The sequence below is a fragment of the Sinocyclocheilus rhinocerous genome, unplaced genomic scaffold, assembly GCF_001515625.1.
Source record: "Sinocyclocheilus rhinocerous isolate Xijiao unplaced genomic scaffold, SAMN03320098_v1.1 scaffold311, whole genome shotgun sequence".
Taxonomy (NCBI): Eukaryota; Metazoa; Chordata; class Actinopteri; order Cypriniformes; family Cyprinidae; genus Sinocyclocheilus; species Sinocyclocheilus rhinocerous.
In genome coordinates this window covers 351,948-370,843 of record NW_015623669.1, presented here as the reverse complement: position 1 = coordinate 370,843, position 18,896 = coordinate 351,948, and the positions used below count along the sequence as shown (strand labels likewise).

The 18,896-nt window shown below is 36.9% G+C and overlaps 1 protein-coding gene across 1 annotated transcript in view; it reads left to right on the top strand.

Annotated features, from left to right (window-relative positions):
* The first annotated feature begins 17,478 nt into the window (after window positions 1-17,478).
* Window positions 17,479-18,896, top strand: part of LOC107723557 (riboflavin kinase-like) — a 7,538-nt gene continuing 6,120 nt past the window's right edge. Inside the window, exon 1 of the mRNA XM_016532285.1 lies at window positions 17,479-17,881. Within this exon, the coding sequence (XP_016387771.1) occupies window positions 17,800-17,881 (82 nt within the window). The 5' untranslated portion in view covers window positions 17,479-17,799. The remainder of the gene's footprint in view (window positions 17,882-18,896) is intronic.

The window sequence follows — 18,896 nt, the reverse complement described above, 5'->3', positions numbered from 1 at the left end:
TTTTGAAAATATTTTCAGTATCAGTCAGAAGCAAGCCAGCATATCGTCCGTTGAAATAAAAAAGTCATTCAGCGCACTATAGCCTTGTTTTGATTGACCTCAACTGTTTGAAATGTTTACATTGCTTTATAAGACGCTAGTCATGAAAACATCTCACAAAGTCAAAATCCACAAGTATGTAAAAGAAAACGGGACCGTTTGAAAGTTACCTGTCTAATGTTACTCCTCTCAGAGCGCGAGAAGTTCTCTCGGAGGATGCGCGCGCTCGGCTTTGACTCGCAGAGGATCCGCGACGCTTTTGTAAGAATGGCAGAGGTCCAGACCCCCCGCTAGTTGCGTTTTATTATGATGACACTGACTTTAGGACGAATAAGGGGTAAATAGGGGGAGGGTCTGACTTCATATGCGTTTGGTCCTACTCATCTGTACCAATCAGAGGCAAAGAGCAGCGCGCTCACTAATGAGTCTGATAATGATAACACACACTGCAAGACTAATGACGTGAATGTGAATGATCCATATACTGTTTTTGGAGTGCACTGGGATTATTTTAAACGGCTCGAATTCCATAAAATCGAACTTTTTTTGAAGTTTAGGCTTTATTTAAATAGGAATAGGGTATACTTAATATTTATCCTTCACATTGTTCACAGCGGTTTCATTTTCACTGTCAATGCACTGTTATAAAATTAAAATATTGTAAATAAAGCAGTTTTATAAGAAAAAAAAGCATAAATCAAAAAGCATAAATATTTATGGAGAAAATGACATTTTTATCCTGTGCAAACCACAACATTTATTTATATTTCCTTTTGTGTGTGTGTGTGTGTGTGTGTGTGTGATCAGTTATGTACATTGGGGTGTTTTTGTTTTTATGCTGTTTAGTTACTGTTGCTGAAGAGGTGCTGATAAACTTTAAAAGTCTAAAGTCTAAAAGTCTAAAAAGTCTAAAAATGGAAGGACTTCCATTTAGCCACTTCTGTATTATTAGTACATTTTGAAATGTGTAAAGATTGGTATGTTAACATTATTTTAATGACATATACAGTATGCAGTTATGTATTATGAAATATACAGTCATAAAATTCATTCAGTTACATATGAGACAAAACTTACTGTGAGGTTTTCTCATTATCTTCTCCTTATTTTTTTAAAAGATGTTTAAATAAAAATGAAATAGGCAACAGGGATGAACATTTAGGGGGAATTAATTTCTTTGCATTGCTTTTTCCAGTATATCTTACAATTGCACAAACTTCTATTTATTAAATTAAATCCACTTACATTCTATTAATTTTTATAATTATAAGTTGAAAAAAAGACATATTCATATGCTATACATAATAGTAATATACAGAATATTATGAGCAGCTTCGGAAATAAATGTGACTTTGTTTATTTAACTGTTAGTTTGATGAACCACAACATTGTCCTCTAGGCAACTTTCAAAGCCTTCTGACACAGATCTGCAAGATCTCGCTTGCAACATTTAACAAGCAAGCTCATTTTTGCTCACAAACTTTGTTTTTCTTTTTTGGTCACCCCTGAAGCTACCCAGCCGGCATATGACCGACCTTCAACGTTGAAATGCGGTTGAAATAATGTCAGTTGTTGTTTCAACGTTGAAACAACGTTGATAGGTCTACAACGTTTAATGCTGAATGGTTGAAAATAAAAATTAATGGTGTTAAAAATAAAACAAGTGAAAAGATCGTTGTGAACGATGGAGAGAAAAAGCAGAGAAAGAGAGGGAGAGAAAGGGACAACAACACGACAACCACATCTTCACAAAAAGGATAAAAAGTATCAATTCATCATTTTTCTTCCCTGAATATGGTCCATCATACACGGGATAATACGTCACCTTGTGTCAAAACCTGACCCCAGTAATAGATAAACACTCTGCTTCCATAATTACATACTATTTCACAACTCCTTTCTCTTGAGTAATTTCAGGTCAAATGTTTGTGACAAGTCATTCAAAAGCTGAAAGCGCACGCGTCTGCGCGCACGCACCAAGAGCGCGCCCGTTTTTCACCGGGGCTGAGCGGAGTCAGAATCAACCTGTCAAGCTGTTTGCACTTTGCTCGTATTTCACAAGGATGAACACTTCCCCACAACCCTCGAGAACAGGTACTCCGGTAAACAGAACAACAAAAGCTCCGCCGCTCTTGCGCGGCCAGGTGTCACGGCACGGTCCCACCAGGCGCCTTCTTACGCGGGTTCCCGACGGGTCGCGAATACATTACATTAATTAAGCCTTCAGTGATTTACCTTCCCGAGAGAGATGTCCAACAATATAATTAAAGGCGTAGTGGTTATATTAGCGATGAATATTCAAAACGGTGTCAATTAATTAGCCAACAGATCTTTCTCATTATGTTCCTGAAGTGCTCCGGTGTTCCTCTAGTTTAAAGGGTCACCGGCGAACGAGACGCATGCATATTTCACACCCAGCGCCATTATGTCCCGCGCTTAATGTCTTTTGAAATGCAACTTGAGCGCCGGACCGCTGACGAATAACGTGTGTTTAGAAGCGCCTTTGACGCGCGAATCACGCGGCGCGATTGGCACCGGAAGGCCCCTGCGAGGCTGCTGCGGGAGCGCGAGAAGGCGTAGTGGTTATATTAGCGATGAATATTCAAAACGGTGTCAATTAATTAGCCAACAGATCTTTCTCATTATGTTCCTGAAGAGCTCCGGTGTTCCTCTAGTTTAAAGGGTCACCAGCGAACGAGTCGCATGCATATTTCACACCCAGCGCCATTATGTCCCGCGCTTAATGTCTTTTGAAATGCAACTTGAGCGCCGGACCGCTGACGAATAACGTGTGTTCAGAAGCGCCTTTGACGCGCGAATCACGCGGCGCGCTTGGCACCGGAAGGCCCCTGCGAGGCTGCCGTTCCTCCTCACCGTGTTGTTTAGATCAATATTAAACCTGCTCCCACAAAGCGCGGTGTTAAGTAGACAACACCGAGGCGACGGTGGGGGGGAGAGGGGGTGGGGGGATCTGTCTGTACCAAGATGCTAATAATTATTTTGTTCAGCTTTGGGCGAGAGATTCTGACTCTCGTCGTACAATAGGAAATGGAGAAACCCGCAATCGTAGTAATAATAATAACGTTAAAGACCCCTTACTAAGCGAGCATAGTCGCGTTGCCGCAAGGACGAAGCATTTAAATCAATTAGAGTGGTCCTGTTGGGAAATGGGACTTTGGCACCAGCAAGAGGACTTCATGACCACCGAATGATTTATGGATGCCGATTAACATATGATCGCTTTAAGTGTGACGAGGAAGTCCTCCCATAAGTTTAGGTGATCGCTTTAATGCTCCGTCTGAAAGTTTATGAATTCTAGATCAATTGTATCAGGGCATATGCTGAGTGCTCAAACTCTTAAGAGATATTTCAAGGTTCAGCCCTAAAGCAAAAATTTTAAGATTAGGCTTTATCTGTCCATAAACTCACTCACTTCGACGATATCTTCAACATGAGGCACTTGAAGTAGATTTATATAATTGTCCTTCCTTCCCATTGCCTCTGGTCTATATACTTATGCAGGCAAACTCATTCATCTTCCTACCTGCAGATCAGGCCGACATACACAATTGAGTATAAAAGCCATTCTCGTACTTAATATGGAATATACATTTTGGTTCTCTGTATTTGTATTTTTTTCCCCTCTCTTTCGCTCGCTTCTCTCTCATTCACACATACGCATTAAAACTATCTATCTCCCTCCCCTGGTGAGAGCTTAGTGAATCGTGCAGTTGGCAGAGTCTGTCTCCCCCGCCACACACACACCCAGGAGCCCACAGTCAGTGGCCCTTACCTACCACAACCCTTTCCCTACAGTTACTCCTTACCTTCCACAATCCATTCCTTATTCCTTACCTGCCACAATTCATTAACCACCTACATCAACATATTCCTGCTATTTTCAGACCTGCTGTAATCCATTCCCAACAGACCTTCGAAAATCCATTTTACTCTTTATAATCTAAACACACTGTTGAGAACTTTTGGCTTCCATCATCTGGTAATCAGTCACTATATGTCACTATTAGACCCTTCTTCAAACTTAAAATGTCCTGGGCATCTATCTATCTATCTATCTATCTATAATTTTAGTAATGATAAAAATATATTGTTTGGTTATATTGTATTATTTTATATTATATTAGTAATGCTAGCATTTGAAGCTATAGCAAATAAAAAATAAAAATAATATATAATTTAAATAAATAAATAATAAGAACGTATTTTAATATTATATCATATTATAATAAAAGTATTTGTGGTATTATTTGAGAATAAACTTTATTTGGTTCTATATTTAAGTTTATATGTGACGTACCAAATCGAAATATTATTTTTTAATAATAAATATATAATTTAATATTACTTATATTATAATTGATTATATTATAATAAAAGTTAATATAAATAAAATGCATATTAGTAATACTAGTATTATTACTAGTACTTTTATTACTATTTTTACAAGCAATACTAGTATTTTGGAGCTATATTGGAGCTTTAACAGGTGACAGGGAAAAGTGGTATTATTTGTGGTTGTTTTACGCAAGGATGTATGTGATGTAGTGAATCAGAACCTTTTTATTAATAATAATAATAATAATAATAATAATAGCAATAATAATATTACATTATATTATATCAATAAAAATTATTAGTAATAGTAATACTAGTTTTTGAAACTTTCGTGGAGCTTCAGTGGATAACGTGGGGGCTATTCTAAGCAGCAAAGTTTGGAAAAGTGATATTATTTTGAGGTATTATTTGAGAAATTAAAGGTTAAAACATAAAAAGGTCTTGCATTTAAATGGATATGGATTTTATCCAATTCCTGGATGGAAAGTGTTGTAATAGGTATAGATGGTGAGAAACAAGTGAAAGCTAATGAGAGTTTTTCATTTCAGTGACCTCCACTAGCTCAGAAGGATTCATGCTGAATCTTACAAGACTTGAGAAAAACCAGAGCCAACTTAACACAATCTCAGCCAAGCCTCATGACCATGAGCGCTACGACTAAATTAACAGTGTGTTTAACAACGCGCAAGATAGACATCCTTCTTAATGCGTTAAAGAAGTTGATGTGGAAACAGAACTGCGCGATAACGACCATTTGTCGGGGCTGCGAGGGCCTTGGAGTTCAAGAGACGCGGTAAGCGAAAGCCCGCTTCCTACCAGAGGGGTGTCGAGCGCAGCCCGCTATGCTTGTGGGTGGCGGGCGAGAGACATCGTCTCTCTCCAGCGACGTTTTTCTCGCTCACCCCTCTTTCGCTTCCATTCACAGCTCTCCCCCTCCAACTCTTAATGTCCCCTGTAACACTCACTGTTCTGATTTTCATAAAGTCGTTCTTCTCCCCTCGCTGCCCAGTGTGTGATACCGGGATATGTGTAAAATAAATGATGTATATAGCTGTAGGGGGAAGTCTTCCTCCCCCAGAACTACCTTAGCATCCAGGGAACATTGAACATTAGATCCTCGTTTAGTGAATAAATAAGCATTCAACTGAATGGCAGTGTTCGTGTTGGACTTTTGTGCATATTTTACCAGAAAAGGAGCTAGGCCATTAGGGAGTTAATATCAAATAAATCTCCACTGGTCGACTGGCAGAAAGGGACCGGCGGCTCTGTAGCGCCCTGTTGGGTTACTAATGACCTGAGCGGGCTTCAAATGAAGCCGTCATATGCATGTCATTTGCAGTATGTATATATTTATATATTATCTTCTAATTGTGTTTGAGAAGAGAACAAAGCCACAAGCGCAGCATTTAGGATCAGGCCGTAAATGCTTTACAAAAGACTAAATAAGCTTGCTTTGATTAGTGCATTAAAGTGTGTGTGTGTGTGTGTGTGTATGTGTGTGTGTGCGTGTGCATGTGTGCACTGTATGTGTTTGTGCAGATGACAGAATGATACTTACTCAGCCAAGTGTGACAATAACCATGGAAGATCACAGTGCTTCAGAAAGCCTTAAAACATGCTAAACTAAGACAGCATTTCTTTACCATTGTATGAACACTCTGGAAGTGCACCGATAACAATTATACCTTTAAATATTGTCATATTTAATGAAATATAATCAATAAATTCAATAATCAATAAATAGTCAATATTATGTCTAAGGGATAGTTCGGCCAAAAAATGAAAATTAATTTTCTCACTCTCATGTCCAAACCCATTAGACTTCTGTTCATCTTTGGAACACAAATAAAGATATTTTAAATACTCTCATTTTTAACACTCTCCATTGAATTAATCAAGTTTGTAAAAGTCATCCATATTATTTGAGCGGTTTAAACCAAAGTCTTCACGACTGCTTTATGAACAGATTTAATTTAGGCTTTTATTCATATATAAACATTGCTCATTGCACACATATATAGAGCACATTAAATATGGTAAACAGAAGTGCAAACGTGCGTGTAAAGCTTAAAAATGTTGACTTTCAATGGATGGACAAAAAATGGGATTGAAATGACTTGACGGTGAGTAAATGAAGACAGATTTTCATTTTTGGATGAACCACCCTGTAACTTTAAATGAGCGTTACATGACAGTAAAAGCTATCTAAATGTAAAAATTGGGTAAATGAGCATGTACAATCAATATCCAATATCAACCAATACTGATCGACTATCGTGCATCCCTAACTGAAAGACATAATCAGTATCATCTTTGCTGTCTGTTAATTTATTAACTTTTCACTCAGTAGATGCAAATTCTTCTTGACAGCAGTCAGTCACCCACTCTTTAAAGAAAACCTACAAGTTTTTCCTTTCTTGTTCTTGCAGCTGATTAAAACTTAAGAAAAAAAATCAAACAATGAGGTCTAGTTCTCTGTGGAGCGTTGGAACCATCTGGAGCACTCGCAGCCCCTCTTGTTTCTCTCCATCTTACTGCCGGTGAAATTAAATATGCACTAGAGAAACGGCTTAGTGAATAGTGTTGCGCTTTCAAATAGAATTAGCCAGTGATTTTGAAACAACTAGGCCTACGAAAACAATGTAGCTTATTAGTTACAGTCAAACTATCACTATGTACACAGCACACACTGCGTAATTTAGGACTACTGTAATTGATAACTATTATGGTCCTTGAAATGATTATTGCGTTAAGGGGTGATTAACCAACAATTTGTTTTTTCCTGTACACAGTCATCCTTCCTGTCTGAGGAAACTGTTTACAGCATATTGGCTTGTATCACTGGATTACTGATGTAAATTCATTACAACATTTAAAAAGAGAGAAATATTCACCTTTATGAAGATTAAAGTTCATTTTAATCTGGTAATTGAAAATAAAATGAATATCAATACATTTGTCTCTACAAAAAGAGCTAATTCAGATTGGTGACAATGTGATTAGCATCATTAGCATTGTAGCATGCGCTCCAGGCTACAGAAAGTCTCAGTAATTTAAACTTTTAAACCTTTACTCTTTTTCACATTCTTACAGATAGATAAAAAGTCTCATAAAAGCAAAAAGCAGAGCACATATTTTGATGGAAGCAGATCTGAGGTTTGAAGCTAAGCATGGTCCAGTAATTAGCATGTGCAGGCGCTGCGTTGGTTAGCAGTCCTCGTGCTGAGGAGTTGATGAACTGTGCTAGAGATAAAACCCTGGAGCCACACACAAATAAATCTGTCATTTCACACGTTATCATATTCATGAGTGTGTGAGTCTGGGTGTGTATCTGTGTGTGTGTGTGTGTGTGTGTGTGTGTGCGTAGCACATTACAGATGTTACAATAAGCCTACTTGTGTGTCTCAAATGTGCTAGCTATTTGGGAAACGATTGCTTTTCAGACCAGAAGTTTTTGGGTATTTTTTTCCCCGGGAGTGAGTCTACATGCTGCTAGTGTTTTTGCCGTTTGGGCGAAAATGAGCGAAGAGCTAACGATGTTTGTCGTGTGTCTCCAAGCCGCCTGTTTGTTTATGCTAGGACAGTTCTGCCCAGTGCTGCCTGTAAATAATTACCCACCCTAATTATGGCCTGGAGTTAGCAAGCGCGCTAAATGCTTTTCTGATGAGTACTGCCCTGGGTTAGCAGGTGCTGGGTGGCCCTCCTAGGGACTCAGATTGAAGAGGGGGCCCATATTCCTCCCTCGGGTCCCACAGGCGAATGGGTCGTGTCGCTTCGACATACCCCCCGAAGAATAATGTGTTTTACGCAGGGGGGGCGGTTCTCCACACGGGGGGCGTTGCATTGTGTGCAGCTGGCCCCTAGTGTGAGATCCATTACGCTGGCCTTAAGATTGCCTTGTTTTTAAGGACCTTTGTCATTAAGACTTGTCTTGCTAATAGAAATCAAAATAAAGTGCTGAAATTCACTGGATGAATCTCATCGGATCCTAAGACTTGGTGGGGATAATCAGGGGAATCATGAAATTGAACTTGACAGACAGTGATCAATATTTCAATTTTTCATTATTATTGAAATGTCACATTATTTTTTGATTATTTTTTATTATTTAAAAAACAGCTATGACATTATGATAATAACTCCTTTTGTGTTTCATGGGAGGGTGAATAAATTTGATTCAATTGGATTCCGATTCAATTCAGACTGATTAGTTTCGAATTATGATTCATTTGGGTGTACTTCAGTTAAAATGATCGTTTTGCTTACAGAAATTAATTCTTTCTCTGTTAATGCTGTAAATTATACAGGGTGGTGTTTCAGACTAATTTAAACTAATTATTAAATGTACTGGCTCTTTAGAGTCATTAGTTTCAGTTATCGGGTTAAGGCTCGTTTACATCAAGAATGTAAAGTTAACTATTGACTATTAAATATGAACTATTATCAAAAAAGAAAAAACAATATTGGGTGGGGACTTAGTTCTATCCATCGGTTCTTGATTGGATTTTGAGATGTGGGTGTTGCAGGGGCAGGGTTTAGCCGGACTAAATGATTGGAGAAGTTCTGCATACGTCACCAGAGACAACAATGATGGGGAAAAAATTAACATGCATTTAGAAAATATTAAGATAACTAGAATGATAACTATATTAGCAACCATGGCAACGGATGATAACGTTCTGTTTATTATAAGTGCATACTACAGTATTGTTGTCTGCTGGTGTAATTGCTTGAGCTTCTTAGAAAGTCAGGTGGATTCTGACTGACTCTCGATGATATTAGTGTTCATCAGCTGGGAAAAAAATGTTGTGAAAGTTATTCCAACTACATCGTTGCTCTTTGTCATTATCGTTAAATTTATAGTAATTGCGACTTAATGTCTCACAATTCTGACTTTTTTTTCTCTTGCAATTGAAATCAATTCTGACTTTTTTATAATCTGAAAATTGCGAGACATTAACTCACAATTCCGAAGAAACTCGCAGTTCTGAGATTTTATCTCGCAACTTTGATGTTTTTTCTAAAAATTGCAAGAAAAGAAGTCCCAATTGTGAGAGAGCCTATAAACTAAAAATAAGACATACTGAAAAGTGTGAAATATAAAAGGGTTGCCAGGTCTACGTTACAAAACCAGCCCAGTTGGTACTCAAAACTAGCCCAATCATGGCCAAAACATTCCATGGGAAAATGGGGGGAGGGTTTTGCTTCAATCATAGAGCTGTGGCTTCAACCCCTAGACTAAAAAAGCAACCTGTGGCAGCAGTATAAAAGTGTCACAATTGCCAACACAGGTTTTTTTTTTTCAGAACTGCAAGGAAGAAAAAAACAACAACAACTGTGAGTTATAAACTAGATATAAGAACTGTGAGATATAAACTAAAATTGCAAGGAAAAAAGCCAGAATTGTGAGATAAAAGTCGCAATTACTTTTTAATTTTTTAATCCATGGCAGATATGAGCTAGTATTCTCATAGATTTAGAATGATTATTAAAACGTATTAATCGCTGTAGTCGATATAGTTATGGTTATAGTTATCGTTCTTGGTGTAAATGGGCCTTTACCGTTTGCGCTATATGTTTGTTTTGTTGTTGTTGCCGTGGCTAACTCTAAAAATGGGAGGGGGCACTGCATTAACCACTCTGACTTATTTTTGCAATTATGCATGTTTTAAGTATTTGGCAAGCTGAATGTATCAAAAGTTTATTCCAAAAAACAACTACGCCACAACTGATAAACCCACGCCGTTAAATCTGAAAATAAATCTCGACGTAAAACCCACAATGGTGTCAAGCTCTAAAATACTTTTACAAAGACATGCTGAACTCCGTCTTGGTGGAGGGGTTGGACAGGGGGGCAGCTTGTGTGTGCCGTCACGAGTGCTGTGTGTGTCTTGTAGCATGTCGCATCAAACTTTTACCCCCCACGGACGCGCTCAGTCTGTCTCCCAAACTTGCGCAGACTTGCATTATGTCAGCTCGCGCTTTGCCACCCCATTTGCTGTAGCTGTACTGCTGTGCGCGCAGACAGACTTATCAATCAAACGCGGCTTGATGGATTCTTCAGAACGATGGAACGATCGCCTCAGAAGAGCTGCGGAGTCTCGGAGCGCTTTTTTCTTTGACATAAGGGTATGCAAAGAGTGTAAATGGATGAACGGTTGATTGATTCTCACCAGCGATGTTGTTGACAGCAGGAAATGTGTTTTGCATTGACTGTGTTTGCATGGGAATTTGCACGGGGCATGAGTTATCGAGCAGGAGTTTGGTTGGACCTTCGGCGATTCTACATAATGATGGCGGGTCGGAGAAGCCGAAATTCAGTTTAACAGCCGTTACCTGTGGAGGGCCTGCAGAGAGAGAGCGCACAACCACAACAAAACAAAACATTACATATTTAGAAAGGTTATAAGGCTGAATAAAAATATTTTGCTCTTACAAAAATACAAGTCTTGTCGGTTAATACAGATTTATCATTTAAATAGTTTTAAGGGAGGCCCTTCTCACCCTCAGGCCCAACATGCATGTACCATAGTGGGCCCCCACATCACAGGGCCCTGTCCGCCTGACGACGGCCCCGTGTTTACGAAACAATTCGCAGAGAGACTCGCGTTACGTGTTTGGAAGAGTGTTGCTAAGAGGGGTATTAAGCCTAGATATTGTCAGAGCTCTCATCAGGGTATCTGTAGTGAAAAACGACTCTGTCCTAGAGATGGTAATAACGCAATGGATGCACACAGTTTTCCTGTCAGCTTTACTTTTTTTTTTCCACGCTCTCTTCCTCACTTCCTGCCTTCCTACCAAGCTCTCCATTTATCTGTGTCTGTCAGTAGTTCCTGTGAAATGACCTACAAGGACATGAAACTAAATATACAAACAAAATAGTTTCCTCGACATCTCTCAATAGTGTAGAGTATCTAAAGAACAATTTTTAAAATAACATAATATGCGTTTTTTGTGGCTTCTCCGTATGAAATTTGCTATTTTTGAGTGATACTTACCACACAATAAACTTTAAACTATTATAATGTTTCACAATGCAACTTCAACTGTCTTGACTCTTACTAAAAATGATTTATTGCAGATATTTAGGTGACAACATCTTTGTCTTTCATGTCCCTTCATCGAATGCTAGTATTTTTGTTGTGTTTAGATAAGCTTCTGAAGTACATAAAAACCAACAAAATTTTCACAAATCTACATCTGAAATGAACACACTAGATTGATAATGTCACAATAAGAAAGAGTGGTGTAAAATACTGATTCAATGCTATTAGGACTCTCTGTATATTAGGATAAAATGAAAATGATCAAATCAAAAGTGATCTCTAAAAGGTTAACTGGTAGATTAAAGAATAAACAACACTTGACTTCATCCTGAAACAGGCCTATGTAAGTGCATTTTTAATAAAGAAATGACATAACAAGCCTTCATTATTATTATGTGAACATAAACTAGATTTGAAATAATGTTACTTTAAGTGCATTTCAAACAAAGTTACTTAAAACTTTGAGGGAATATGGTACATTCAACGATAAACACATAAATAAGAGATTTTAACAATTGCGCTACGCACACACGCTCAAAAACAATCAAATTTTGTTTTTGATCATTTCAAAAGTCATAAAAATGCGATGAACACTCTAGCATTAAAGTAAAAAAAAGCAAACATGACGGCATGTGTGATTAGCCTCTCCTTCAAACACGAAATAATCATTGTAGACACTTTTTCACTTCTATTCAAAACACACATGGGGGTCCCATTACTTCGCTGTAAAGCTTCTTTAAAAAAAGTGTTCAAAAGCAACCATGAAGAAGAACAAAAAAAATCCATTCTCCGGAGACAAACAAAACCATTAATTAAAACAAGCTCTCAAACATCAATCTCTCTGCCTGTCACAAAATTATCATAATCTGGGAATGTTAAGAGTCTGTAGAGTAAACAGTTAATTTAGAGGAGTATTAATCAAAAAGTCTGGCTTTCTGTACCCCCTCTGTGCTGTGGCACTTGTAAAAACATCTAGCGCACTTTGTACACTTTGCACAGAGAGGGGGCAACTTTTAATGCACTTCTTCACGAGTGTACTTAAAGGACGACAGTAATATTCATGAATTCCAGTTTACCTTCAGTATTACAGCCTGAGAGCTTTGTATGACCTCCAATATATCTTTCATAAATGGATATATTTTTGAACAGAATGTCAGTATTTACCACCTATGATGTACAGATGATGCACGAAAAATGAAAAACACAACTTACACAGCTTAAATCCTGATGTATCTGGGCTGTTTTTTTTCCAGAACAACATGACGGTGTCATCATGTCAGAAATGTTGAGCTGTGGTGCTCACATGGGTGACACAGGTTCAATTCTGGCCTGCAACCTGTCTTGATCCAGTTTCCTTTCATTCTCCATGATCACTGTCTAATAAAAAAGGCAAAAGAATATATAGTAAAAAACATTAAATGGTCACACTTTAGTTTGGGGACCAATTCTAATGTAGAATAAGGCATTAATATGTGCTTTATAAGTACTAGTAAACAGTAACATGCTCGCTAATAAGCAAGTTAATAGTGAGAATTGGTCCCTAAACTAAAGTGATACGCATTAAACAAATCTACTGAGGACATTTACCCTGTCTGTCATTAGCACAATCAATCATTTGTGATTTTACATTTTATACCTAAAAATATAACAGTATTTTCATATTCATCAAAAGAGATATCTAATATGCTGTAAAAACCTTAAACGCTAATGTGTCCACAGAATGAAACGATTTTGAACCTGGCTTTATCTAATGTTCAGATTTCTGTTTTTTAAATGTATGCAAATGAGTACATAAATATGCAAATATTATGCCTCATTTGCATATTTAAACTTGCGATACAAAACTATTGTCTTAATTTACTGTGATCAATCAGCCGGGGAAAGTACGGTCATATCTATTCCTTTAAACAAATATCCTATTCCCCTTTTATGATCTCGTATTGGTAAAATCGGTTTCTCAAATCATTTAGCCTGCTTAAACCCTGCAAGCTCACATCACATTCTGTTTAGAAGTGTTGTGCTTTGGTGCTCACATGGCTGACGCAGGTTCGAATCTGGCCTGCAACCTGTCCCAATCCGATTTCCCTTCTCTCTCTCCATAATGTCAAATAAAAAAAGGCAAAAGCCCAAAGAAGACGCAGTCAAAACATTAAACAAATCTACCGAGGATGTTTGCCCATATTATCAGCGCGATCAATCGTCTGTGAGCGTCTAGTAGCCGCGCTGTAGCTGCAGCAGGCAAGCAGGGCAAAGACGAACAGATGTTGAGAGACTATCATAGCAGCTGAAGGTTTATTCACAGGTGTGTTTGAGGAGTCAGTGTGTGTGTATGAGGGGAAACTAAGAGCGAGCTAGAGAGATGGGGGGCACTGCTGTTGTAATAATGTTGGAGTGGGTGTATAATGTGAGTATACAAGCTGTTAATCTCTCCTGTGTAGCTGTGTTTAAATGTGTTTATGCTTCATTAAGCTTGCATTACCTGCTTCATTACTGCTGTGTTGCAGCCACTGCCAGTGAGTCTCACGCTCTGAGTGTGGGTGTGTGGAAGTTCATCGCTCTCACAGATGTCCCGGCCCTGACAGGACGCTTCCTTTTTGGAGGAATTGATCTTTTTTGAAGCAACTTGCTTTAGTTTCACTTGCACATTGATGGGGGTGATATGAGGCTGAGTGAACCGATGAGTTGTAGCTAAGGGAGGCTTCATCGGTTTGTGGGAAAAGTTATATATTTTTTATCAGGTGTGGCCAGATGATGTCAGATAATGTCCTGTGGTTTTATCATGTTATATGCAATTCTAAATCATTAAAAAATTATGACCAGAAACACATGTAAACACACATACAGTACATCGAAAACTATATCACCTCCCAAAAAAATTTAAAACACATTAGTATTAAACCACCTTAAAGTTGCACGAATTAAAATTATGTATTTTGTAAATGTAATGTATATATTTTATTGTGAACAATTCATCCATGTATGTTTCATTTTTTAAGGCAAGACACGCTTCAGGCACTGGTCCCAAAATTTTGAGATTTTGGGTGATTTTGCTTCCATAACTTGTCTTCTTTCAGACTAGTGAAAAGAAGACATCCAAAATACACATTTGAGTGTTTATGTTATGTGTATTACACGTCACATAGATTTAAATTCCAATACATATTTTTTTAAAGTTTTTTTTTTTTCTTTCTCAAAATTAGTTCATTTCTCCTGCACTGAGCCAACCTTAAAGTTGCACGAATTAAAATTATGTATTTTGTAAATGTAATGTATATATTTTATTGTGAACAATTCATCCATGTATGTTTCATTTTTTAAGGCAAGACACGCTTCAGGCACTGGTCCCAAAATTTTGAGATTTTGGGTGATTTTGCTTCCATAACTTGTCTTCTTTCAGACTAGTGAAAAGAAGACATCCAAAATACACATTTGAGTGTTTATGTTATGTGTATTACACATCACATAGATTTAAATTCCAATACATTTTTTTTTTTTCTTTCTCAAAATTAGTTCATTTCTCCCGCACTGAGCCAGAAATCTCCACTTCAGGATCACTTACACCAAACTTTACAGTTTATTTCTATTTATATTCTGAAGTTTTTTTTTTCATATAACATTCACGTGATTTATATAACATTTTATTCCTTAAAAAAATATGGTGAAAATGTTTTTTTCCTTGTTGATGACAGTATTTTTGAGTGAACTTGGCTTTATCCAATGTTCAGATTTCTGTTCTGGAAATGTGCACAAATTGCATATTTAATGAGACAATGCCTCATGCGCATTTTTAAAAATAAACTTGTAATCCAAAACAACTAATGTCCTGTAATTAATCAACTGGGGAAAGTTTGGTGCTTGTTTAAATTCACCTGTTCTGTCCTTGTAATGGTGAAAATGACAGTGTTCTCTCTAGTGACGCATGCTGGACTTCTCCAATCATTTAGTTTGCCTAAACCCCACCCCTCCACAATCCACTGCAAGCTCACGGCCATTTTCGAGTGCAACGCCCACATCTCAAGATCCAATCAATGACCGATGAATAGACTCAAATCTAAGGCCTTAAAAAAATTTTTTTTTTAATTCTGTCCTTGCTTTAATAGGACAGAGGATTTATTAATAAATAAATAAATAATTCATAAAACGTTTTGACTAGTTAGGCTACTTTTTCAAATTAGCAATAAGTGATGCACATTACTTTTCTACAACAGTAAAAAAAAAAGTCAATTTCATGCTAAGAGCATGAAAAAAATCCCTATGTAAGGGATAATGTACAGTCAGCTGATCATTGTTGCAAAACAATAATATGAAGTAGCCTAATATAGCCTAAATTACAAAATTAATTTCTCTGTGTTTATAAGTTACTTTTTCTATGGACTATTTGGGCAGTATATAGTCTATCTATAATGTAACATCTCTTCTTCTATTGTAAGTTCTCACTCATTTAGCTCGTTGTGTCCGACCAATCAGTATCAAGTTACAACAGTAAAAAAAATTCAATTTCATGCTAAGAGCATGAAAAAAATCCCTATGTAAGGGATAATGTACAGTCAGCTGATCATTGTTGCAAAACAATAATATGAAGTAGCCTAATATAGCCTAAATTACAAAATTAATTTCTCTGTGTTTATAAGTTACTTTTTCTATGGACTATTTGGGCAGTATATATAGTCTATCTATAATGTAACATCTCTTCTTCTATTGTAAGTTCTCACTCATTTAGCTCTTTGTGTCCGACCAATCAGTATCAAGTATAAAATGGTTTTAAAATTAGCACAGGGTTTTTATGACGTCAACCACAGTGTTATAATGGAGCATTATTGTTATGTATGCATGGTTATTTAGGCTTACTTACATCATTCGCAGGATGTTCATTGTGAGGAAAATATGTTTGTTGTTTGTTCAATTTAATTAAACCTTGAAAAAGGTTTATATCCAACATAAATATATAAAATTATAAATTATGAATAGTCTAATATTGCAAAATGTGATTTTTATTTGGTTTTAATCTGTTAAATGATAGTTCACACAATATAGGAATTTCCTAAATCTGAATATCCCGAATATATACCGTAAAAATATTTTTATTTTGATGAAAAACAATTATATCGATCTTTTCTGGGTCTATTTTCTGCATTTTTTCTTCTTCTTCCTTATTATTTCTTTTGACTAAATTTGGCAGCAACACTATTAGTGTTAAAACAGTGGACTAAGGACTTTGCAACATGGGAGCTAAATATAATGCAACTTTATTTTTGCTTTAACTTAATTATTCATTCGGAATATATAGCCAAGTATAACCAGGTTTTGTGCATCTCCAGAGCCAAATATTTTGGGATTGCATCTATGTTTTAAATTGAATTAAATTAATAGATAAATTAATCAATTTAATTTAAGATATAATGCAAGGAAAAGCTATCATATAAAAGAGTAGTATATAAAAGCGCGATAGATCTGGTGCTACAGACGCAAATGATACTCCACACCTGCAGACAATGGCGACACCTTCTGATCACTGACTAAAGGCATGACCTTCTCGTTGAAAACGACGGACTGTGGATGAAACCTACCACTAATGTCCACCCAGATCGGATATTTGCAACTTATTGAGAAATTGCAGAAGTACATTATTTGTTACTTGATGGTGGTTTGGCATAATAATTTATCAATCAAACAGTATATAAATATGAATAAAAACCGTTCACATACAATTATTTCATCATTCAGAGTCATACTAGAGCTATTTATACAGTGAGGTAATTAAATAGTTTATAGAATGTAAACGTGAATATAATATAAAAGGTATTGAAAAATCATACATTTTGTCACGTGATGACAGGCAGCAGGAGTTGGGAAGGTATGTAGGGTTGTAGCCTACTTTATTATTCCTGGACAAAACTATCTACTAATTATTATTTTTGTCTAGTCACTTAAATCGTGCGAGCTTAATTATTTATTTGCACACAAAATACTAGTGATTTAGTTAAAATTACATTCAGTTCCAGTTGATCAAGTTAAAATATATAGGACTTTTATTTTTAATATATGCTAAAGGAAATACGTCAGCGAAGGTCGTTGGGGAAAAACTGCTGTATGATGATGAGTGCGACACTTTCGGTCAACTGAACCGGTCACATTACGGTAGAAATCAACTTACCGACCTGCTGTATCCCAGAGGATATCACTCCTTCATTTCATCTAAAGATTCACAAAGGCTGGGACCGAAACTGAAAGGTTCTTCGTTATAAAACGGTTATTCCCTGGGTAAACGGGCACATTAGATAAGAGAGAAGAGTCTAGAATCAGCAGACTCTCTGTCCGCACCAGCCCTGGATCTCCGGATCTCTTTGAACGCGTCGACATGAAGAGTTTGCCGCATTTCTGTCGGGGACAGGTCGTCCGCGGATTCGGACGGGGAAGCAAAGACCTGGGCATCCCCACAGGTGAGACTCTCTAACGTTACACCGTATGCGACAGTTGTCGCGCCGCGCTGAGTCTCTCTACACTGGACGCGACAAAGCGACCGTTGCAAATAATTTGAACTTTGTGTCCGTAACTTTACGTCATAAATAGAACGAGGCATCAGTTTACTGTCGGTGAGTGTCGCGCCGCATTCAGTGTAGACCGCATCTAACTAATGGGTTCTGTTCTACATTTTGTCGCTAAAGAAATAACTAATCCAAAGATACAAATTCTGTCAACATTTATTGAACCTTATGCTGTTTGTGCCTGACTTTCTTCTGTGTGAGAGAAATGAGAAGTGTTAGGCGACGTGACAGAGTGTCAGTAACCATTCACTTTTGTTGAATGGAAAGAGCAATTAAAGTGTAACTGTTACTGTGACTGAGGCAAATTCTGATGTGTATACGACTACATGAGTTGATTTTGTGGTGAACTTAGGGCTGGACGATATGGCCAAAATTGATATCACGATACATTTCTTAATTTCGGTCGATACGATATAATTCCGATATCGATATGAACACTATTTATCTGAAATAGAAATCTTTTGTAACATTATAAATGCCTTTATCATCACTTTTGATCAATTTTAAGCATCCTTGCTAAATAAAAGTATTAATTTCTATAATTTCTTTCCCAAAAAAATAATAAAAATTATACTGAATGGAATAGTGTATAACGTTACAAAAGCTTTTTATTTCAGATAAATGCTGATCTTTGAATCTTTCTATTCATCAAATAATCCGGAAAAAAAAATGTACTCAACTGTTTTAAATACTGATAATCAGCAAATCAGCATATTAGAATGATTTCTGAAGATCATGTGACACTGAAGACTGGAGTAATGATGCTGAAAATACAGCTGCGCATCACAGAAATAAATTACATTTTAAAATCTATTCAAATAGAAAATAATTTTAAATAGTAAAAATATTTCAACATTTTACTGTTTTTGCTGTACTTTGGATCAAATAAATGCAGCCTTGGTGAGCAAAA